The sequence below is a fragment of the Sceloporus occidentalis genome, unplaced genomic scaffold (genome assembly GCF_023333645.1).
Source record: "Sceloporus occidentalis isolate IW3139 unplaced genomic scaffold, rSceOcc1.0.p SCAF_45, whole genome shotgun sequence".
NCBI lineage: Eukaryota > Metazoa > Chordata > Lepidosauria > Squamata > Phrynosomatidae > Sceloporus > Sceloporus occidentalis.
The window spans coordinates 2,086,325-2,111,543 of record NW_028317025.1 but is presented as its reverse complement, the minus strand read 5'-3'; the positions used below and the strand labels follow the sequence as shown (position 1 = coordinate 2,111,543).

General features: G+C 42.1%; 1 protein-coding gene across 1 annotated transcript; it reads left to right on the top strand.

The window, feature by feature from the left end:
- The first annotated feature begins 40 nt into the window (after positions 1 to 40).
- On the top strand, positions 41 to 24,525 carry LOC149289445 (proprotein convertase subtilisin/kexin type 4-like). The gene is made up of 15 exons (XM_089490521.1): positions 41 to 196; positions 800 to 904; positions 1,676 to 1,771; positions 10,929 to 11,057; positions 11,665 to 11,741; positions 14,625 to 14,713; positions 15,684 to 15,856; positions 16,530 to 16,742; positions 17,296 to 17,396; positions 17,481 to 17,584; positions 18,257 to 18,374; positions 21,190 to 21,369; positions 21,438 to 21,562; positions 21,757 to 21,876; positions 24,038 to 24,525. Exons 1-15 carry the CDS (start codon positions 41 to 43, stop codon positions 24,523 to 24,525), a joined length of 2,274 nt encoding a protein of 757 aa, XP_089346647.1.
- Positions 24,526 to 25,219: the final 694 nt, after the last annotated feature.

The window sequence follows — 25,219 nt, the reverse complement described above, 5'->3', positions numbered from 1 at the left end:
GCGGGGCTCGCGGAGGCGTGTGGGGGGCTAGCGGTGCAGTATGTGGAGAGTTGCCTTGGCTCTAGTTGTATTTGGCGGGATCCGTTTGCGTTTTGCTTTAGATATCTATACGAATAGCTGGGGGGTGCACGTACCTGATGGCACTGTGGAGGTGGAAAGAATAGCGCGAAAGTTTGGTTTTATCAATCTGGGACAGGTACGAGTATCCTAAGGAGGTTACCCCACAATGCGTACCTCCCATGTGTCCCATTTTTCTTCTCAGGTGTCTTATTGTTTTCTTAATGCCTCCCAGTTACATAAGTAGCACACTGTCATTTTTTTTTAATACCCTTCTCAGTTACATACATAATGGGTCACATTAATAAGGCTACGTAAAGCCTTTCTTCTGTTCACCCGCACCTCCTAAAACTTCTAAGTGGCAAATATGTCAATGTTTGCTGTGTTTGCAAAATTCAGTAGGATAAGAAATGCATATTTTCACAGTCTCAGAAGAGTATTGCCCAGCTTTACAACATGCACCTTAAACCTTGTTATTAATAATTCATTTAGTAGCAGCTTAATTCAGGAGGAGAGAATATAAAAGGTTATGTTATTACTCTACCTAGCCAAACTCTTGCGTGATTAAGCCAGTTTTTCCCCAAGCATACGATCAAATCAAGCACCTGTTTTGATGATCATTAGTTATAAAGATTTGGTAAAAGAAGGTCCAAATGTAGCTGAATCGTAATATGCAGACAAAATCCGTTACTGACAGTGATCTCGGTGTAATTATATAACATTTAATTTCTTCTCCACTTAGGTTGTGCTTGGCAGTAATTTCTACCATCTGCATCATCGTGGAATACAGACAAAATCTTTCAGCCCTCACTGGGGCAGGCATGTCCAGCTGAAAAAAGAACTGAAGGTAACTTTTGAAAAAAAATATCTGCTTAGTTACTTGTGTGCATACAGGGATTATGTGTCACTATGGAGCATTGCCTTACGTTTACATCGTGTCATCTAGTTTAACTTTCAGTTAGCATGGTCTGTTTCTACAGATACAATGCTGTCCAAGTTATTGTCTGATGGGTTCAGTGTTGGGCATTAGGCTAGGGGCCGATAAATGTATGTGTGGCTGTAGGGTGGATGCACGTTCCTGTGTCCTATGCTCTTGTAGCATGCGACCATGTGTCTGCTGCTGGACACTAAAGGTCTGCACAAACTGCAGTATATTTAAATAAGCGGAGCTACTAAGCACTGGCCCACTGGCTACTTGCCAAACTATAATATTTTGTTGGTACACTTATGATGTAGTTACTTGGGATTAGGGATAGCTCTTCTTGATTGTAACACATAGGTAGCAGCGCCTCTTTATCAACCCTTTCGACATTGTCCTTGGTTTATTGTGCTAGTTTATCTTGTTCTTAAAATGTTGAAACCCTAAACTGACTGTACTATAGTAGCTTATAACTCAAAGTTGACCTCATAATTTGTGTCAATGTTTTAGACAGTATACTATACAAAGGGTATGCTGGTAGCAGCGCACAATGCTGGTATACACTAATACACTAATTGCAAACATGTAATGCTTTACTGATCCCTTTTCAGATAAAGAACCCAGATGGTAAATATAATTGTTTTTGTTATAACCAAAAGTTCAATTAAAACACTACTCCAATAATGTATCCTGTTTAAGGTTCAGTGGTTTGAGCAACAGACCTTGAAGAGAAGAAAGAAACGCCAGGCTAATGTGGTGCCAAAGGACCCTATGTTCAGCGAGCAGTGGTACATGGTGAGATACATTGGTCTAAGACTCATGAGTCTTGGTAATGTGAGGTGGCATTAAAAACATAACACACTATAGCTATTACATGAAAATGCTAAGACTACATTATGCTGAAATGGTAACAGTACCTAACGTTCTCCAGGCATTCTGGTGTGTAACATATTCAAACCTCTACAGTAGTATGTCTCCGAATGTATTTGTATATGGTATTGATTGTGTGTGCGTATATAGTAACATAGCAACTTAGTTTGAAAAAAGTTCACCTCCGCTGTTAAACCAGAAGAAGCAAAAATACCACAATTTCTAATTGTGCCTCTGAAAGGGAAAACAAATCCCCCTTGACTCAAAAAGATTTCTTGTTTGATCAACCATCTATAATTAGTCATGCCTTTGGCAAGTTTTATATCCCTGTTTACCCTTCTGTCCCGAAAGAAGCATCCAAGTAAATTGGAATCTCCTATACAAGCTTTGTAAGTACTTTCTGTCATGGAGCTGGCTAGTCCGACCGACTACCTCCGCTGTCTCGTGCTCCCTTAGCCTGGGACACCACACTTTCCCCGGTTCCCCAGTCACTAGCCGAGACTCAGTGTAGGGTAAAACCAAACGAAGACTGATTTATTTTGGACACACAGGGCTGGATATATCCAGCAAAACACATATTTACATAAAACAAGATATTGGGACACAAACCGCCCCCTTAATCTGCCTCCCAGAGACAACAGGGGCAGTAACGGTATTAACAATACAATAGGTGGGGGGAGACTGATTTATATCGGGGGCGTACCTAGAGTATTTGGCACCTGGGGCGGATCCTGTATGTGGCACCCCTCCCACACACACTTTAAAACTGCATAGCTTCTACCGTTATATACCGGCGCAGACACTGAAGGTGGTACAGCATAACACTTACTGTTATCATTATATACTGAGGCAGACATTGACGGTGGTACAGCATAACACTTATCACTGTATACTGAGGCAGAAATTGACGGTTGTACAGCATAACACCTACCACTATATACTGAGGCAGACAATGACGGTGGTACAGCATAACACCTACCCCTATATACTGAGGCAGACCCCTTCTCACTCCCTTCTCCCTATCTACCCCCTATCCCACCGTCTCACTCCCTTCTCCCTCTCTACCCCCTCCTAACTATCTACCCTCTCCCCCTTTAAAGTTCACTTACCTTTCAGGAGTCCTGCGGTGGGGGTGCAAGGCCTCTGTCTCCCAGCTCTGCCACTGTATGGAACAGTATAGAGTGATGGGAGTTATGATGTACTAGAGCATAATTATATAATGAAAAATACATTGGAAATGGTACAGCATAACACCCATCACTCTCACACGCACACCAATCCACACATACTCACTGAATGCTTTCCTACCTTTCCTCTTTTCTCCTTACAGCTTCTTTTCCTCCTGTTCTTCAGTTCTTCTGTCTTCGGTCTTCTTCCGGGTCAGAGGGCACGGACAGCGGTGGGCGCGGCTTCAGTGTTGTGCGCCGGGATCTGACAACAAATCCCGGCGCACAGCAGCTGTTGCCGCGCGGATCGCAAGGGAGCGATATCGGAGGTCTTTAACAGACCTCCGGCTCCCTTGAGTGATTTTAAGCCGGGTTCAACCCTTGAACCCGGCTTAAAATCACTCAAGGGAGCCGGAGGTCTGTTAATGACCTCCGATACCGCTCCCTTGCGAGCCTGCTCCTCCAGCGGCGGACACTACTGTCCTTCTCTGGAGGGGTGCCGGGTGCCGGCAAGTTGGCACCCCCCTGATGAGCGGCACGCGGTGCGGACCGCGCCACCCGCTAGGTACGCTACTGATTTATATAACATTAAACTGAAAGAATGGTGGTCACTCCCTGGTTGCAGATCCGGGCTGTCTGCTGGAGATAATCCCCTCAGCCAGTGATGAGATGATACTGCTGGGGGTAGCCACAGAAGCCTTTACAAACCCAGGGCCCATAGTCAATAGGGAGGAGGCTGGCAGTCAGGCCTCTCCAGTGGTCCCAGTGATGGAGGGTTCCGTCCCACTTTCATATGCATTGTTCAAATTAAAACAAATAAATTACAGAAAAATTATCAAGCATGTAGTTTAGGGGGGAAAAACTGCAGTTTCCCCACCCATCCTTGGATTAACACCATCAATTGGATGCTTGAAGCAGCCATTCAGTGTCAGGAGCTCTCCACTTGTGAGTCGGTGACAGCGTTGGCCTACCCAGAGCTTGAGCTGATTTAAGGTAGTTATATTGTGTGCCAGGGGATGTGGTCGTCCAAACACATCTCCTGCAAGGACAATAGTTGGGTGGCAGGCAAATACATATGGGAATCCCCATGCATTTGTACCATGTAAATTTAAAGCAACCTCTCTATCATATGCAATCAAGTGCATATGGTGGCTTAAGGGTCCCTGTGAAGGCATCAGTGGAATTTCACAGCTCTTACCATATTTTGGTATTCTCTACCTTCTCCAAAATTCTACATTGCATAGTTTAGTGTACTCAGGAAATCTGTGTGCCGAATCAAAGGAACAGTCCGGTCCCTACTTATCTATTTGTGTGTGTATATACAGTAGGGTCCAAACGTCCCCTTCCATGATCTGCTTTTATTTCAGCATCTCTGAAAAACCAATTTGCAAACAATTCTCAAAGTACATATTTTTTTATACAAAATCAAAGTAAAACATGTTTTAGTACAGAATATTAAAGTCTTACCCTTTTTGGATCCTTATAATGATGTTCATTGGGGTTGAGGTCCAAATATTGCAATGGGAAAGCCATGCAAATTAGATTTCCTTGCTCTTTGGACTTCACATATTGAAGCCGTGCATATCTGTTTAGGATCATTGTCCTACTGGAAAATGAATCATCGTCCACAACACTTTAACCCCTTCAGTTTATTATGTCTTCAGTTTAATATGCCATGTTGGTTTAGTCAAGATTCCCCTTTTTTGTTTAATGTACCCACGCAAATTAGACATCTTTTTTTTCCAGGGCAAATCGGGCTTTCTTTTGAAGCCATAGAAACACACACAGAAATTAATTATAAGGGTTGCTATGTAAAATAAAAATACAAAAACACACTTTTTGCAATTTCATTAGGATTTCTTTTACACTGCTGAACAATGACCCAATTGTTTGACAGCATCCCCTGATTACAGTAATACTCCATATACATGGTTTTATAACTATAGTGTATTTTAATATGAAGAGATTTGGAGTGAAGTGGGTTATTTTTTTACTTAGTGTCAATGCAGTAGGATTTTGCCTGACTGTGCAATCGGACATTCCTTATATAATGTTGTACAAGCACCCACGCCGAGCACAGTTACTCCACTATGTGGAGAATTCTGGAGAATGGAGGTGGAACCACTGCTGCTGTCTGTCCAGAATATTAAAAAAAAATCTTTAATAGCATTGAATTGGAAGTGAAAGGTGCTTCCAGGTTAATGCTCTGTTACACTCTGCAGCAGTTCGATCTACTGCAGAGCAAACCAGGAGTGGGCTCATTATGATCAGCTGATTCTTGAACTATATGAGATATCTGATCACTATGATAGACAGCTGTTGAGAGAAGGAAGAGGGGTCACTAGGTTAATTATCAGTACTGCTAACTGCTATACATAGTGCTTAACCTGATGCACACAAAAAATGCCCCCAATCCCAGGGAGGGAAAAACCCTAACAAAGCAAAATAACATATGCGCAAGCAAAGAAAAAGGAAACTCTTGAACGAGTAACAATCATCCTGATAGAAGGGATAAATGTGAAGAAGGTAGGAAAAAATGTCAACATTTGTGTTTGTGGCTAGCCACATAGAAAGGTAGGTATAGTGTGTTTGTAGTCCTCAGGTGATGTGATTCAGGGAATAAACAGTACAGTATATTTTGTAGGGGTTTTTTTGGTGTTGAGCTTATTTTATCCTTGTAAGCAGGACTTGTGCTTCTGTAGCTCAACCGAAGAAAAAAAAAGAGACCCCTTGTTTATTTGAGGTTTAAATTGAAAGTTGAAACCTTTGCTGTGTGTCAAATGAGACAGGACCCAGTAAAGTGATCTGACGAAATTCTGAGTTTTAAGAAAACGAAAAGCTCATGTTCCAAATTTTACCTCGCAGTGTCTGGTAAACCTGACGTACCCATGCATTTGGGAATATTGCTGTACTCTGAGGGTGCTGCTGAATACAAATCAAGAACTTTTTTTCCTGTTCTTTCACATATCCAAATGGCAAAACATGAGACATGTGGACAGAGCAAAGACGTTAACGTCTCTATCATGACTGGATGCTACCCCTAATCTGTGTTCCCTTAGCCCGAGATGAAAATCAGGAATTCTGGTTACAGCGTGTTACCCTAAACAGCAGACGGAACCAATTTTGGAATAAAAGCAGGAACAAGAAGTACAGCTCAAGTCACCCAGTCTGTAGACAACACAAGTGCAGGATGAAAGAATAACTGACTATTAGACACACACATGTCTTTGCTGCAAATGCAAAGTCCTCCTTCAGGCCCAGCGAGGGGAATACACAAACAATACAGACCCCCTTTGGAGATATAGTATGAGGAACATAATGCCACTGAGGGTCCCTCCAAGGGAGCTTGCCCACAACCAGGGTGTTGTGTGATAGCCCGGAGTCCCCTTTGTCTATTGTCCAAATAAGGCTCTTATTGGGTTTTGGGGCCCGAATGAGACCTCTTTCCAGGTGCTAATGGAAAAGTACCCAGTGACAGAGTTCTAAGACAATTGAATCGATTTCCACTTTGTGGGGAAAAAAGGTATGATTCCTTTGGTTCCCTGTGAGGGTCCTCTACAAGTTAGGTGGCATTTGAAAACTACAGACCCCTCTGTTAACTTCTCAAAAAGCGCCTTGATTGGTGCTTCGGTAGGGCTCAACTCCCGTGTTTTTTTTTGGTTTTTTTATTACTTTGGAAGCAGTGATGCACATCTTTCATACTTTTAAACTTGTAAGTACAAAAAAATTCAAGCCGTAAGAGATGTTTCCAAAATCAAGATAAATACATATTTTTGTTTTATTTTTTTTTTTCATTTGCACTAGCTAGTTTAAATGTGGCATTTTTTTCCCATACATTTTCGTAATTTCTATTATGTGGTTAAACTAAATTATGATTGAAAACGATATAGCAAAAAACAAAAACCCTTCACTCAAGTATAAGAATAGAAAAACAGCCTTAGCCCTTAAGGGGTGAATATATATATATATATATATATATATATATATATATATATATATATATAATCACATACACTGCTCAAAACACTTAACCCCTTCGTGACAAAGGCTGATTTTACTTTTTGTACCCTTCGTGACAATGGCCGTTTTAAAATTTCTGCGCTGCTCGTGTTTAGCTGTAATTTTCTTCTTTCGCGTTTACTGAACCCACACACATTAGATATTGTTTTTTTCAGGACAAGAAGGGCTTTCTTTAGATGACATTGTTTTGATTGTATCATATTATTTACTATTAAAAAAAGTATAAAATATGGTGAAACATTTAGAAAAAAATGACTGTTTCTAACTTTTAGTTGAAAAATCTTTTACTCATCTATAAAAGGTAATGAAAAAACCTGCTAAATAGATTCTACTATTTGTCCTGAGTTTAGAAATACCCAATATTTTTATGTGTTTTTGCTTTTTTCTACACATTATGGGGCAATATGTACAGGTAGCGTTTTGCTATTTCAAAGCCATTTTTTCCAAATCTGGTAATTCTTCCCTCCATGTGCCATTTCGGGTATCTTTGAAGCCGGCCAATGCAATTTACCCCATCAAGTCATATATTTTTGAAAACTAGACAGCCCAGGGTATTCCAAATACTAGTATTTTAACCCTTTCCAAGCACTAATTCTACCATCAGCCTTTGTCAAACTTTATGGTAGTAATTTTTTTTGCGTTTGTTTTGTCACACACATTTTACTTCAGGTATGAATTAAAAGGTTCTCGTATATGTCACTATCACAAAACACCCCAATATGTGTTCGGCAACATCTCCTGAGTACAGCGATACCTCACATGAATGATTTTTCCTGGCTGTTTGGGGGCAAAAGGGCCACATTTGGGACATGCGCATTTTTCAATGTTGAACTTTGGCATTTGGGGATCCACTGCCCATGCCCTATTTGGTACATCTTTGAGCCGGGCCATTTCAGTGTGCCCAACAAAACCATATATTTTTGAAAACTAGACACACCAGGGTATTTTAAATGCTGGTATTTTAACTCTTTGCATGCACACATTTTACCACCAGAATTTTTTCAAAGTTTGCAGTAGTATTCTTTTGTGTGTATTTTTCCCCCACACACCTATGTTATGTATGAATTTACAGCTCCTGGTGTATGCCGCTGTCACACAACACCCCAATATGTGTTCAGCAACATCTCCTGAGTACAGTGATACCCCATATGCATGGGTTTGTCATTTATGGGGGGAACTAAAAGGCCACATTTGGTACGTGTGCATTTTTCTAATTGGAAATTAGATGTGTGGCCATCCTTCCCCCCGTGTTAATTGGGACATTGTTGAACCCGGCCAATTCAATTTACCCCATCAAATCATAATTTTTTTAAAAAGTAGACACCCCATGGGCATTTAATATGCCAGTATTTTAACTCTTTCCATGCGAGAATTGTTTTAAGCTAATGTGCTAATTTTAGGACTTGCTCACAAAAATATTGTTTTTTTATAATAATATATAATATATTTTTTTAGATATATATTTAAATTTTTTTGCCTTTTTAAAAAAAAAAAAAATGTAAACATTTTTTTCAACTTGAAGGTTCCCCGGATAGTGACATCAGTGGGAAATTATTTTTACATTTTACTGTTTTTTTTTTTTACTATTTTTTTCTAATTATTATTAATTTTTATTTTATTTTTTAATTTATTTTTACTAATCACACTGTGATTAGAAAGCTGGGCTCCATTGACTTGCATGGTTGAATGCAGTACCTGGCGAAGATCACCGGCAGCTGCGGCTGTGACCGCTCTCCGGAGCGGTCACAGTCCATCCAAAGGTAAGTGTTTGGTGTCGCTGGATGCCTCCTGATCGAGGCATTCCAGCGACACCATTTAAGTTTAGGAGGTGATCGTTGATCGCCTCCTAAACGCTTTTAAAACGGGCGTCCGCCTACATACAATGTATGGCGGTTGTTGACGCCCCAGGGAGGGGCCAGACATGGTGCCGATCGTGGCGTTGCTATAATGCCTCGACCTCGAGGCATTCAGCAACGCCGTTTGGGTGCAGAAAGCGAACGTAGATCGCTTTCTGCACCCGTTTAAAGACGTGCCGGTTCTGGCACGTCATTTGTCATAATCGACTTGTTTTTCCGTGCCGTGCCAGAACCGGCAATTGTCATTAAGGGGTTAAACAACACAATGTAACTCGAAGTCAATCACACTTCTGTGAAATCACACTGTCCACTCAGGAAGCAACACTGATGGACAATCAATTTCACATGCTGTTGTGCAAATGGAACAGACAACAGGTGGAAATGATAGGCAATTAGCAAGACACCCCCAATAAAGGAGTGGTTCTGCAGGTGGTGACCACAGACCACTTCTCAGTTCCTATGCTTCCTGGCTGATGTTTTGGTCACTTTTGAATGCTGGCGGTGCTTTCACTCTAGTGGTAGCACACAAGTGGCTCAGGTAGTGCAGCTCGTCCAGGATGGCACATCAATGCGAGCTGCGGCAAGAAGGTTTGCTGTGTGTCAGCGTTGTGTCCAGAGGGTGTCGCTACCAGGAGACAGGCCAGTACATCAGGAGACGTGGAGGAGGCCGTAGGAGGGCAACAACCCAGGAGCAGGACTCCTACCTCTGCCATTGTGCAATGAGGAGCACTGCCAGAGCCCTGCAAAATGACCTCCAGCAGGCCACAAATGTGCATGTGTCCACTCAAACGGTCAGAAACAGGCTACATGAGGGTGGTATGAGTGCCCGACGTCCACAGGTGGGGGTTGGGCTTACAGCCCAACACCGTGCAGGACGTTTGGCATTTGCAAGAGAACACCGGGATTGGCATATTCGCCACTGGCGCCCTGTGCTCTTCACAGATGAAAGCAGGTTCACACTGAGCACATGTGACAGACGTGACAGAGTCTGGAGACGCTGTGGAGAAAGTTCTTCTGCCTGCAACATCCTCCAGCAAGACCGGTTTGGCGGTGGGTCAGTAATGGTGTGGGGTGGCATTTCTTTGGGGGGCTGCACAGCCCTCCATGTGCTTGCCAGAGGTAGCCTGACTGCCATTAGGTACCGAGATGAGATCCTCAGACCCCTTGTGAGACCATATGCTTGTGCGGTTGGCCCTGGGTTCCTCCTAATGCAAGACAATGCTAGACCTCATGTGGCTGGAGTGTGTCTGCAGTTCCTGCAAGAGGAAGGCATTGATGCTATGGACTGGCCCTCCCGTTCACCAGACCTGAATCCGATTGAGCACATCTGGGACATCATGTTTCGCTCCATGCACCAACGCCACGTTGCACCACAGACTGTCCAGGAGTTGGCGGATGCTTTAGTCCAGGTCTGGGGGCACATACCTCAGGAGACCATCCGCAACCTCATCAGGAGCATGCCCAGGCGTTGTAGGGAGGTCATACGGGCACGTGGAGGCCACACACACTAGTGAGCCTCATTGTGACTTGTTTTAAGGACATTACATCAAAGTTGGATCAGCCTGTAGTGTGGTTTTTCCATTTTGATTTTGAGTGTGACTCCATATCCAGACCTCCATGGGTTGATAAATTTGATTTCCATTGAGGATTTTTGAGTGACTTTGTTGTCAGCACATTCAACTATGTAAAGACGCAAGTATGTGTCATAAGATTAGTTCATTCATTCAGATCTAGGATGTGTAATCTTAGTGTTCCCTTTATTATTTTGAGCAGTGTATGTATGTGTGTATATATATATATATATATAAAACTTGCTCAAGGACAGCAATCATCAGTAGTCGATAATGAAAAAGGAAAACATTTTCTACCTCTTTAGAATTGGATGCACCAATGAAACGTGTGTCCATTTTACTATTTCATGTTATTGTAACGCTAATTCTTGTACAGAGTAAGTGTGCTTTGGTGTTGCTTCAACACTTTTTTATACTCTGTAATAATTAGTTATGCAGCATGCTTGTAATGCTTACATCCTTGTAGCAGAATAACGATGTGAATCCTGACTTAGGAGTGCTGACTGCTTGGAGCCATGGCTACACAGGAGAGGGTGTGGTTGTGACCATTCTGGATGATGGGCTTGAAAAGGACCACCCTGATCTTGCAAAGAACTATGTAAGTAAAAACATTATTGAACGGCCATTTAAGTAAAATAAAGTACCAGAGATTGATGGGTTGCTCATAAAGATGAGGTTCTCAGGTCACCCTCATGTCTACTAGTATATTGCTGATCACAACATACAGTGTCTCACATGTATTTCTTTCATTCATGTTGGTTTGCATGGATCCTGTTAAGGGATCCATGCATTGAAACTGGTATATCCTAAAGTTTTTTTCAGTGCTGGTATCACACTTTTATCATGGGCTCATTTCCACAAATTCTGGATGGTGGATTACTTACAAGCCAAGCAGCAGTGTGTATCTAAGTTGAAGCAGGTTTATCACCTAAGACAACTGACATTTATCAGTAGTGCATCAAAATGACTTGTAGTTCAGTGATAAAATTGAATAAACTACAGGTCTTCCGTCTCCCTTGTTTTTCCCTTTACTTATGTAGTTAGCAGTGCTTTGGTCACTTCGGATAGCTCTCACTCCGCATCTGATGGAGACAATTTTAATGAGGAACTCTTTTTATTCCCTGCTCTTTATTCATATATTACAACATATTAAATATAATTTACACTTAAGTAATTGTAATTGTGATCTGTTTGTCACTTATCAGGACCCAAGCGCAAGTTACGATTTCAACAATAACGATCCTGACCCCCAACCTCGATATGATCCAACCAATGAGAACCGGTAAGTTATGTATCTGGGGGTCGACAAACCCCAGGCACAAAGTCGCCATGGTGACAAGAAATCACTTCCTGGTGCCTAGGGTTTTGCATGACATAGGAGGCACTAACCAGGGTGGCATATAGGAGGGTATAAGGCATTTCTGGGGCAAGCCTGGGGGCAGATCGCCTCTTAAACTCAACATCGACGCATTACAGCAACACCGTTTGGGTGCAGAAAGCGAACTGAGATCACTCCGTGCCTGTATTATGTATGATGGTAGAGCATCACTTTAGATGCTGCCCCCGCTAAACACCAGGGAGCCTGGGGATGCTTTGGTTAGTCGGGGGGGGGGGGCAGAGTGGCATTTCTAGGGGGTATGAGCCATATCAGGGGAGTAGAGTGGCATATCTGGGAGACATAAAGCATATCGGGGGGGGGCAGAGTGACATATCTATAAGTAAGGTGCATTATGAATTAAGAGGGAGGGACCTTAAAATGGCTATTGGTTTTCCAAATTTCTGTTTGTATATAATATATGCTGATTATGCTGCATAATACATGCCAGCTCCTAGAGCCAAACCAAGTTTAGCAACCCCTGATGTACATGATCCATGCCTGGCTTTATTTTTATTGGCATATTTTATTAGTTAATGTGTGGGAATTCTAACTGTTATTATTGGCCAGTTAGTCAAATCCTTTTTGCGTGTTTCTTAATGTTTGTATAACAAAGCAAGTTTGTGTGTGAACATAGCCCAAGTTTGTTTAGGGTTTATTTTATTTGTATGTCTTACTGCAATCAGCGTACATTTTTGAAAACAAATATGATCTTTATATATTAACCCCTTTTTTACTGAGGGTATTGTACCCAAACCATGGGTACAAGCAGCATTTTTACATTGTTTCTTTAACCATGATTCTCCATTTTTGTTGTGCACTCGCACAAATTATATATCGATTATTTAAGGACAGAGAGCTTTCCTTTTCATACCATATTTAGATGTATAGTCCAACATTTGAATGAATAATACAATACAATATTTAAAGTATTAAACATTTAATATTTTACCATTATAATTGTCCCCAAATTAGTTTAGCTGACATCAATGTAAACTAACTGCCAGCAGAGATGGGCAGTAAATGTGCTACATTATCATACCTGGGAACTGTCCAGATTTGACCCGGAGGTCTCGAGGTAAAGCACTGGTTCTCTGGGTCAAAACCCAAATTCTCCGGCTCGCCACATGGGTTGTGACACGCCCCGCCCATTGGCCCTTTAAATGGGGGTGTTTCCTCGCTAACGTCGGCCAGGCTGCCCACCGACATCGGTAGGCAGTCCAGGCCGTGTCCCGCAAGGGAAGGCTGTGGGCACCCGGAGTGAAGAAGTTGCCAGGGATGTAATGCTTTTATTCCTGCATACCCTACAACATCTCAGTGGTATATTTTGGAGGCTGTTGGTGGAATCTGCCCTGGAAAATGTTTGTCACAGAGTCTGGCAAGTGCAGGGTTAGAAGGCTGTTCAAAAATGAGACCTTGGACGACCTTCAGCTGCTATTGTAGAAAGTTATAGAAAGGCTTTTTGGTCCCTGGTAAGTAATTATATTTGAAGAAATTGTAAGGACTTACCTGCCTCTCCAGTCCCGCTTCCATGACGCTTCCTCCTCAGGTGGTTTCCCGGGCAGCGAGTACCACCGTGTGATCATAACTGTAACGTGACCTCTTCATGCAGGACACGCCTCCACCTTTCCCTATTTAAACCTGGACTTCCTTTTCTGGGTCACCCTTGGTTGGTGTATTCTGCTGTTTGACTGTGCGAGTTACTGTGACTGATTTATTTGTTTGACCCAGCTTGCTGACGTCGCTCCTGTTTACTGATTTGGCCCCTGTTCTCTGATCGTTTGGTATCAACTCTGCTTGTTTGACTACTCTTCTGGATTTGATTCTGCTCCCCGCTTTGCTGGTTTTACCAGACCTGATTCTCTGTTCCTGCTCTCCTGGTTACTCCTGGTTCCTGTTTGCCTGGCTCACTCCACCATCCGGGGTCCACCTCATCCAATCGTTACAGAAAATTAGCTCCAATTAAGCAACAGTATTTAGTTTTAGGACCCACCTACATTGGAGTACTTGGGTGTAGTGGTGAGCTTAGCATAATACTTTCAGCCGTTGTTTTTTTTTATTTCGCTATTTTGCCGAAAATGCCCTTTTCGGTTGATATATTTCGGCCACCGATATATCGGTGCATTTTAGGGAAAATTTTGGCTGTTTTTGTCCTCTTCACATACATTTTCAGCTTCAGGTGTGAATATGCCACTGTCACACAACACCCCAGTATGTGTTCAGCAACATCTCCTGAGTACAGTGATACCACCCATTCATGGGTTTGCCTGGCTGTTTGGGGGCAAAAATGCCACATTTGGTGCATGTGTTTTTTTAATGTTGAACCTTGACATTTGGTGATCCTATGCTCTATTTGGTACATCTGACAAATTCAATGTGCCCATATATTTTTGAAATCTAGACACCCCAGAGTATTTCAAATGCTGGTATTTTAACTTTTTTTTTTTTTTCTATGCACACATTTTAGCACCAGCCTTTGTTAAAATTTGTGGTAGTATTTTTTTTTTGTGTGTGCCGCAAAAACTTATTTCTCATGCTTTTGTATACTGATCTTGGGTAGTATTGACAAGTGTTCTTTCAGTTTTCTTATGTTTGTATGCATGAAATGCGTATACCGTATAAGTAACGCTGCCCTGTGTATATATAGAACCCATAAATGTTTTACACAAGCGCAGAGTCATTGACGGTGGTATGTGGCTTTTGTATAATCAGTTGGATAGTCTTTTAGTGAAGGGTTTATATGCAGAAGTAAAATTGTATATGCTAATGAATCCCTCATCTTATTTCTAGCCATGGTACCCGATGTGCTGGTGAGGTAGCTGCACTTGCGAATAATGATATCTGCGGTGCAGGAATTGCGTATAATGCTCGACTAGGAGGTAAATGCACATTAACATATTATGTTCTGTATTTAGAAGGGTTCTAAATTAGATCAAAAGCCAGGTGTTTGAATTGAATTGATAAACTGTTGGGTCTCAGGGTTGTGGAGAGCTCTTTAAATGACAAAAATGAATGTGTAAGATGCATGCAACACGTTTCAGGTGTTGAAAACTTGTATGTCCAAGAAATAATTAAATTATAATGTAAATGAGGAAATAGGCGGTACCTGGGGGCCCTGGCTTTATTATTTTTTATATAGCTGCTTGCACACACTTTTAGCATGGTGTTACATGACCGCTTCAATGAGTGGACTGGTCAAACTTTTGTACTGGTCCTATTCAAACAAAGGAGCTAGCATAACAAAGATTTCATAGAAAACCAACTGGCCCTAAGCCCACATAGTTGTATGTGAAAAAAAGTTCTGACTTTAATACAGAATAATTTGCCACGTTAAGTAGGTGTTTAACCTACACATGTTGCTGGTTAAAGGGACACTTTAATGATCCCTGACACCTAAGGCGAATGGATGTTTAAGTACTTTGTTAAAGCCTTAACTGGCACAGAAGCTGCATCCCTGCTGCGTTTGCCCTTTTCTACCTTGGTCCAACAGTTTGGTTGAACACACCTGGATGGCAGCTGCATTAGCTGGGGAGGTGGGGCAAATGCATATGGGTAAACCACTCATGCATTTGCAGAAAAGACATGACAGTTTAAAAGGGCCACGCAGCTATCGTGCATTAAAGTCCATATGATGGCTGGAGTGTCCCCTTAAGGATATTTCTCAGAAATAGTCGAAAGACATAAAGTATTGGCCTGATCACCTTAGCAACCAATGTAGTGTTTTGCTCAATAGGCCACACCATTTTCTAATATAGCCCAGTTTTAAAAATGATATATTGAAGCTGCTCTATTTCTAAGTATTGGTGTGTCACTTATGTAACTGTTTCATTTGTGTGTTTTAACCCACAGGTGTGCGGATGCTGGATGGATTGATCACAGATATCATTGAAGCCCAGTCACTTAGTCTAAATCCACAGTATATTCACATTTATAGTGCCAGCTGGGGCCCTGATGATGATGGAAAGACTGTAGATGGGCCAGGAGTGCTAGCAACAGAGGCTTTTTATAAGGGAATAGTAAATGTGAGTTATAACAATTAAGTATTGATTGGCTTACCGTCCTCAAATTTATTTTTCTATAGGACCAGATTGGCCTACTGGGATACCACAAAATTTCGCGTTTGGCTGCTTCCCCTAGGGCAGATCCACTGTATTCCTGCTTCCCTTTTGTTCCTGCTTCTAGTGGAGGGACACAGTACATACAAGCTTTTTGGGGACCGCTGAAAAACTTTGGTGAAGATGGCACAGACAATCTGGGTGGCAAGGGTGGAATGGGCAGGCAGTTTTGTGGGCAAAGGTGGCACTGTGGGATGTGTTGCTTGTGAGATTGGGGGAGATTCCAGATTCGCCCCTGTGTTAAATTGTATGAATTGGCGCCATGAAGTATGAGGCTGCTATGCAGTTGTTTCCAGGTTTTAATTGCCAGTAACCTAACTGCATTTTTCAGGTCTGACATTAAAGTCCACGTGTATCTCTGGGTTTTTCCTCCCAAACACGTATAAAGAGTTCAAGTAAACTAATGCATCTCATGTGTATTAGTCTACTTTAAAAAAAAAAAATTATTCTGACCTTCTGTCATACATTTTTGTTTTCTCATATGCCTATATTGCCCCTGTTTTGCTCCCTTTTGTAATCAATGTAGTCATGCCTTTCATTTAACATACCTACCTAAATTGATATTGAATCTCTTTCGTAGGGCCGTGGTGGCCTTGGATCTGTCTTTGTTTGGGCATCTGGAAATGGTGGCATCCATTATGACAACTGCAACTGTGATGGGTACTCCAATAGTATCTACACTCTTTCTGTGGGGAGTACCACAAAACATGGAAAGGTCCCTTGGTACAGTGAGGCGTGTGCATCCACACTCACAACCACCTACAGCAGTGGCATCAATAAAGAAGGGCAGATTGTAAGGACCAGTTCAACACAACATCCAATTTAGATGCTTGATCTATTACCACAAGGTTAAGGAAAGATAAACAATATCATTCAACCTAAGTGTCAGTACACCTTTAAAATGTCAGTATTGAAATAGGTTGGTGGCATCTGATATGTAGATTTACGCTTAATTCACCAATGACATGGATTTTAGCCTTATTTAATAAATTACCAGTGCTCAAATCCAAACCTGCACATATATACATTAAACATTACCCTTGCTCTGGGAGGTTTGTATATATATATGTCCAAATTAGTGTTTATTAAATGTACAGTATGTATTTGTAGGTTTGGATTTGACACTTTGAGTGCAGTCATAATGTATATTTGAAGAGGATTGATGCTTAGAGCCCTTAAAGAAGGAAGGTCTAAAACAATAACAGTCTGGTAAATCAACATGGTACATCTCCCAGACAATACTTTTTAACATCTATCTTGATACCTGTGGATGTGAACGAAGTATCTGTAGTTTAAAATGATCACCTGTCATTCATACTTAACTGACTTTTGCCCATCTTGTGAAGGTCACCACTGATATACGTCATAGATGCACAGATCAGCATAGTGGCACATCGGCTTCTGCGCCACTCGCTGCTGGAATCATTGCTCTTGCACTAGAGGCAAAGTAAGAATAAAGACAATGTTTGTTTACAACAAAAAGGAAAGCTGGAGAAGTAATGCTTGACACTTATTTTGACCCCCCTCACAGCCCAGCTCTTACATGGAGGGATTTACAACATATTGTTGTGAGAGCATCTAGCCCTGCCAACCTCATTACTGAAGACTGGGTAGTGAATGGCGTAGGAAGAAAAGGTAAAGACTGCCAGCTCACTAATTGCAGGGCAGGGTTTGATGCGAGTACATGATGTGATACAGCAAGTGGGCAAATATCTTGCAGCTTTGATATGTGTAGAAGTAAGAAAAGGATATGAATGTGCATGTGCTCTTGTTTGGGCAGTATTGATGCTGTAGCACGTCTTTTCAAAACAACCACTGTGCCATCATATATTGATACACAGAAAAATGAGAATTGAATCTCAAATATTCAAGACAAAAACTGACCAGGAAAACAAACCCATTATTTGTTTAAACTCAACATTTAATGTGACTAAACGTATAGATGAACCAAAATTACTCATTCCAGGTCACTTAACAGTATTGTAGTGATACAAAGTATATAATTAAAAAGATAATGAGTCTTGTGTCATGTGAAAAGCATTCTTGTCCATCAGATATAGTTCTGCAAATTAGGTGAGGTTTTTCCTTAGTGTTGGCAAAATGTGTCAGGATAGTTAGGTCAGCTTCTATTATGTTCAATAGGTTTGTATCACTACAATACTATTACATGACCTATAGTGAGATTTTCTTTCACATTTTAGTTTAGTTTAGAAGTTAAGTTTTAACAAATTAGGGTATTATTGTGTTTTTTTTTATGGTCAGTTTTTGTTTTGTAGCACACCGTGACAATGTTTCCATTTTGCCCAGTGAGTCACCATTTTGGTTATGGGCTCCTGCATGCTGGACGACTAATAGATCTTGCTCAAAAGTGGGAAACAACACGTCCTCAAAGAAAATGCCTGGTCAAAGTTGTGAGTGTTCCTCGGTAAGTGCCTGATTTAATCTTTACCATCTAACTTCTGATTCTCTGAACTCATTAAATCATACCAAAGCTAGTCACAAAGACACAAAGTTGTTACCCTGGCCCCACCATCCCCACGTTCCTCCGCACCTTCCGAACTAACACAAACTACCGCAATCCCTCCAATCTTAAATCTACATTTCTCCTGTGCCCTCTGGAATGCACACTCTGTGTGCAATAAACTAACTGATGTCCATGACCTTTTCATCTCTAACCACTTTTGTCTTCTTGCACTCACCGAAACATGGTTGACATCCTCAGACACTACCTCTCCTGCTGCTCTCTCTTACGGTGGCCTTCACTTCAGCCACACTTCCAGACCTGGAGACAAACAGGGAGGTGGTGTTGGTATTCTCCTCTCTCCTCGTTGCACCTTTCAATGTCTACCACCAGTTCCCTCTCTCTCTTTCTTGTCTTTCTAAGTACACTCTATCCATCTCTTCTCCCTGGTTGATATTCGCGTTGCAGTGGTCTACCAGCCTCCTGGCCCCACCTCAACATTTCTTTGATCACTTTGCTGCTTGGCTTTCCAACGTTCTTTCCTCCACCATCCCTACACTAATCCTAGGGGATTCAATATACCTATTGATGATCCATCCTCACCTGCTGCTTCCAAACTACTTTTACTCTCCTCCTCTCTCGGACTCTCACAATGGACTACCTCCCCGACGCACCATGGCGGTCATCAAATCAATCTAGTGTTCTCCAACCTTTTTTACACATCTCATTTCTCCAACTCTCCCATATGTCTGTCTGATCACAGCCTGCTTACATTTAATCTCGACATACCACACACACCTTCTCTACCCAAGAAACTACCACACACTTCCTGTAACCTCCTCAACACTCCACAGCTTACAGATACACTATGGCCACTCCTCTCAAGTATATCCTCCTCCTGTCCTGACACAGCTACACCTCATTATAACCATACACTAGCCTCAGCCCTAGATATGGTTGAACCTGTAACTGTACACCATCCACCACAGCTGTGGCATTCCACGCACACGTCTCCTCCAAATGTGTTCACAGAACCGCTGAGCGCCTGTGGAGGAAGTCTTGTTCACCTGAAGACTTACTCAATACAAACTCATGCTCCTACTTCAAAAACAAAATTGACACCATCAGGGATAACATCCTCCCCCATGGTGTCAATCATATGGTACCTCAACCTCCCTCCTTACCTGCTTCAGCCCAGTTACACCTGTTGAGGTTTCCAAGGTCCTGTTGTCCTCACCACCTGTCCCCTCGACCCTACACCTTCACATCTCCTACCACCCCTCTCTAGTGTCCTTACCCCAACCCTAACCCACATCTTTAATCTCTCCTTTTCTTCTGGTGTATTCCCATCCCCATTTAAACAGGCCATCATCTCTCCCATCCTAAAAAAACAAACAAAAAAAAAAACCCTCCCCATCAACCTACCGTCCAGTTTCACTTCTCCCTCTAGCTTTCAAACTGTTAGTTGATTGTAGGTTAATCGTTCCAGCAAACTCTTCACTCTCTACTTGACCCTCTACAATCCGGTTTCTGTCCACAGCATTCAACAGAGACTGCACTCACTAAAATTACTAATGACCTTCTTGCAGCTAAAACAAAAGGCCAATTCTCACTGGTTATTCTCTTGGACCTCTCAACAGCCTTTGACACAGTCGACCACCCCCTCCTCCTACAAACCCTCCATGCTCGTGGCATCCGTGACACGGCTCTTTTATGGCTTAAATCCTACCTTTCTGACTGTACTTTTAGTGTCTCATTCACTGGAACTTGCTCCTCCCCCCTACCGCTATCTATTGGTGTTCCTCAAGGCTCGGTTCTGGGGCCTCTGCTATTCTCCATCTACACTTCTTCCCTCGGACAACTTATATCTTCCTTTTGGCTTCCAGTACCACCTATATGCAGAACACCCTAATCTATATCTCTGCTCCTGACCTTTCCCCCTCTCGTCAAACTCGCCTCACAGACTGTCTATCAGGAATTGCATCATGGATGGTGTCCCGTTACCTAAAGCTCAACACCTCTACGACCGAACTCATGGTTATCCCGCCATCTGCTCTGTCCACTTTTCCTGACATCTCTAATACTGTTGACAACTCCACTATGCAGCCAACAGACCAGGTTCGTTCCTTCATCCCTCACAACCAAATCCTGCCACCTTCACCTGAAAAACACCTCCAGAATCCGCCCAGTCCTCACACAAGAAACAACCAAGTTACTAATCCACTCCCTTGTCATATCCCGCCTGGATTATTGCAACTCCCTACTAACCGGTCTCCACCCCCCCCCCCGCCTTTCACCGATTCAATCCATCCGCAACAATGCAGCTAGATTCATTTTTCTCTGCCACCGTTCCTCATCCGCTCCCCCGCTATGCCAGTCACTTCATTGGCTCCCCATACCCTTCAGAATTAGATTTAAACTTCTGACCCTGACCTAGAGAGCCCTCAACAACTCTGCACCACCTTACATCTCTATCCTCCTATCCAAATACACCCCTTCCCGCCCTCTTCACTCCTCTCACAAGGCTATCTTCTACTGTTAGCTCTTCCCACTCCCGTCAGAATTTCACCCGCACCCCTCCTGCGGAATTCCCTTCCCCGTTCCCTCAGACTAAATTGTTCTACTGACTGTAGATGTTAATATAAATGTTAAATATTAAAATTTTAAATATTCATATATGATCTCCCTCTGCACACACTTATATAACCCCTGCCATTGTCTGTCTCTCTGTTAGCTTATGTATGTTGTTTACCAATGCCCTGTTCTCTTCTCCTTACAGAAAACTGCATTCTAGCCTCTTGGTGACTGAGAACATTATCGCCTGTGCCAGTTCCCCCAACCACATTGTGTCTCTGGAGCATGTCCAAGCCCAAATCTCCCTCAGCTATAGTTGCAGAGGTGGCCTGGAAATCTATCTCACCAGTCCTATGGGGACTCGTTCTGTGCTGGTAGCTTTGAGGTAAAGACAGAGAAGGAAGAAGAGTAGACACAAAGTTTGGTAAGCCTAACATTTCACCCTTTTTCCAGACCACATGATACTAGCACTGATGGCTACAAAGAGTGGTCCTTTATGAGCACACATAGCTGGGATGAGAATCCACGAGGCTTTTGGACCTTGGAACTTGTGAATAAGGGAAGCAACAAGAACAATGGTGAGGACTGGTTACAGACTTGGATAGTTGTTGTTGTTTTTGGTTTGGTTTTTTTTTTAGCCTGAGTAACATGCAGGACGAAAGGCTGCATCTCTCAAAATTTCATGCTTTCACTGCCAGTCTCTGGTAGAATGTAATAGCATTTTAATAAAGTTGTTGGTGCTCCCTCTTTTAGTATTACTTGTCTGTCTTAGGATTCCTAAATGGTTTCACGCTAATTCTGTATGGGACGGATGAAGATATGATGGCCAGGAAGATCCACGCATCTGTAATGAGAGATTGTTTGACCTGGGGCAACAGTGGAGTATGCAGTGGTAATTGATGCATTTTCAATAGTGTTTCCGTAATGCAAGTAATTTCTCACAATAAGCATGAAATCTAATTACACTAGAAGTTCCAGTGATCCATGTCACCATGAGTAACATAAGTATTGCTCGTGGAGGAGGAATAACAGTTCTGTATATGAAGTAAGATTTGTTTAAGGTTGGCAGTGACATAGACACAGCGAATATAGAAGACCAGTGATGATACAGACAACTTGGAAGATTTGAAAAGGGATTACACAAATTATACATAGTTTGTTGACTAAATCCCTATTTCCTGAGATCTTTATTGCCCATGGGGATGATAAATGGTGTTGCTGCCCAACATGGACATTAAAACAATGTAAGCAGAATAGAAGAGGTGAGGGTCATTGGTGGTATCTATTGGTAGAAATATATAATAGGTGTTTATATATTACATTCATACATTTACCATGCACCTCAGGTGACAATGTGTGACAGAACACTCCTTTTTAACTCCAAATTAACAGGAGCACAGCATTAATACATTACCTGATCACTTGTCAATGACATTTTAGGTCACAGATTATTCATCGGTCTCACTGATCAATGTCAATAACCTAAACTTGTCACTTATCTTGCTATACATTCAAGAAATACAATCTATATTTAACCTGATAAAATGCTATGACCACTGATTCATGACTTTTTTGGTCACTAATCAGTCTCACTTAAATAGCTCTATATAGTACTGTAACCTAACATCTAACCGTACCTATAACTATACACCAACAGGATCCTGGTGTTAGCATAAGGGCTATCGGCTAAGCCCTAATCTTACCCCTAGGAATTTTCACTAAACAATGGTAATGGGATGACTGAGGTCATTGGGCTTTGTGTTTTCATGGAATATACAGGTTATGGGGATATTTTGTTTAGTTGTAGTATTACTTAAGACATGACGTGTGCCTGGGTCAGCTGTTGAAACCTCTTTGCTTGCTCATGATTTGGGGGTGTCTTGTGACCATGTAACACTCAGAAGAGGGAGATTTGTATTGTGTATTTTTTCATGTTATAGATATTGCAGGATCTGTCCCAAAATGTGCCTGACATGAGAAAAAAGTTAAGGGAAAAAATACCAAAATCTTTTTTCCAATTAGATTTTTGGTTGTTGTGTAGAGGACAGCATCAGGATGCGGGTCCGGCAGGACCTGTCAAAAAATAAACTTGGTTTTTCGGGTGTTGCGGGCAAGAGCAAGCAGTCAGACAATGTACCTGCGGGTCCAAATAATCCCACGCACTTCCGTTGGTCGCACACAGCGTCTCTTCTCTTGTTCCGCCCAGGAACCCAGCGGAGTCACGTGAATTTACGTCACGTCACATGACTCTGCTCCTTTCCTGCTTCCCCTGGGTGGGAGAAGAGACTCTGCGAGCAACGCAAAGTCAGCCTTGCAGGAGTGCGCAGGAAATCTGCAGTTAACCATCTCTAAAAACTGTGACAGAATGTTTGCGGGAGCGAACACATATGTTGCGGGAGTGGAACACACACACACGTTGCGGGAGCGGGCGGTAATAGTCAGAAATTTAGTGGGAATGGGCAGGAGCGGGATTAAGAAAAAAGTCCCGTGCAGGGCTCTATTGTGGTGTGCCACATGAAAAGGTAAGTGGGGTGTCTTTGAAATGCTTAGGTGATGTGCCTTCAGGGAATATATAGTTTATGGAGTCTTTTGGTGTTTAGGTATAGTGTTACCCCCAAAAGGTTTAGGTGCACCTTCCTGGTTCAACTGTAAAAAAGTAAAGAGCAATTTCCTAAACCCAGGGAAAGAAATATACTGTAATATAGCCCTGGAGAATTAGCTTAGTCTGGTGTTTAAGAAGGGAAACTTGCCTAAAATATACTGCCCATAATGGCTGCTTCAAGTCTGTAGATAAAAGGAGTTTACCAGAAAAGAATAAATAAACCTGTTTTTCTTTCGGTGCTAAACTATTTTATGATATATAGCTTTGTATTTAGTGAGGAAATGAAATGGGTTAGAATTATCTATTGTAGCACCATTATAGCTGCTTATTAAATTAATAGAACTGTAAAATGCAGGATTTTGGACACTTATATAAAAGTGTCAAATATGTAAATGTCTATTTGTAAACAGTTTAAAAATAAGCAAAATTATTGTGCTTTTTTTTGCCCTAGAATGTGACTCACCCTATTATGTCTTTGGAAACATCTGCTTGTCTTATTGTCCTCCCAAATACTTCAAGGCTACAAACAAGGTGGAGTTGTCAGAAACTCAGAGCATTGTCAATGTTTGTGCTGCTTGTCATCCGTCTTGCTACACATGCAATGGAAATTCTGCCAAAAACTGCACTGCCTGCTCACCATTCTCTACTTACGATGAAAAAGAAAACTCTTGCTCACAACCTCACTTCCCAAGGGCAGATATTAGTACTGCCTCATCCATCCAAGTCCCTCGAACTGTAGCAGTAGTATTGATAATGAGTGGGGCTATTATAACCTTGATGTGCATGTTGTCTTCTATTCCCTGGTTTTTAGCAAGGGCAACTGTGAACAGACATCAGCCTCAGCTCTCTGGTATGGAGATGCTTAATCTGGAGGCACTGAATAAAGATGTGGAAGCCACACAGGAGACAGACTCAATTTCTTACTCCTGCACAAACTGATGAGGGTAAAAATGAATAAGCACAATGAGCAAATAAAGAAACAGTTGCTTCACCAACAGGCAACAAACATTACTTAACATTTTTCAAATGTAAATAAAGTGCATGTATATGTAAAGACCCAGATTGCTACTTTTTCTTGTGGATTGGCTAAACATGAATTGATTGCCTTACATACATTATATATAATATATAATTATTCTAGTGCAAAATTTTACATGTGGTGTGATCATAGCAAACAAATGGAATACTGCAATCAGCAGTAATACTCCATTGGTTGCCATGGTGGTAATACCACTTTTGAAACTTTACACAAGAATAATTTTTATATATAGTCAGGGCCGGAGGAGGAGAGAAAGGGGCGCCGAGTGGTGGCACGTGAAAAGTTTTTAGCAACCGCTCGGCCCCCTTTGTCTCAGCTCCTTACCGCTGCCCTGACTGCGGTGGTGGGAGCTCGAGGCCTCTGGTGCGGTGCTTCATGATGAGCGCCGGAATATGATGTCATATTCTGACACAGCAGTGAAGCTGCGCGCACCGCGGGAGGACAGAGACAGGCCTCGTGTTCCCACCACAGGACTTCCCCCGAGTAAGTGAACTGGTGGTAGATGGTAAGAAGGGGTTGATAGTAAGAAGGGGGAAGAGATTGTGAGAAAAAGAGGATGTAAGAATCTTGAAAGAGTGAGAATGAGTAAGAGAA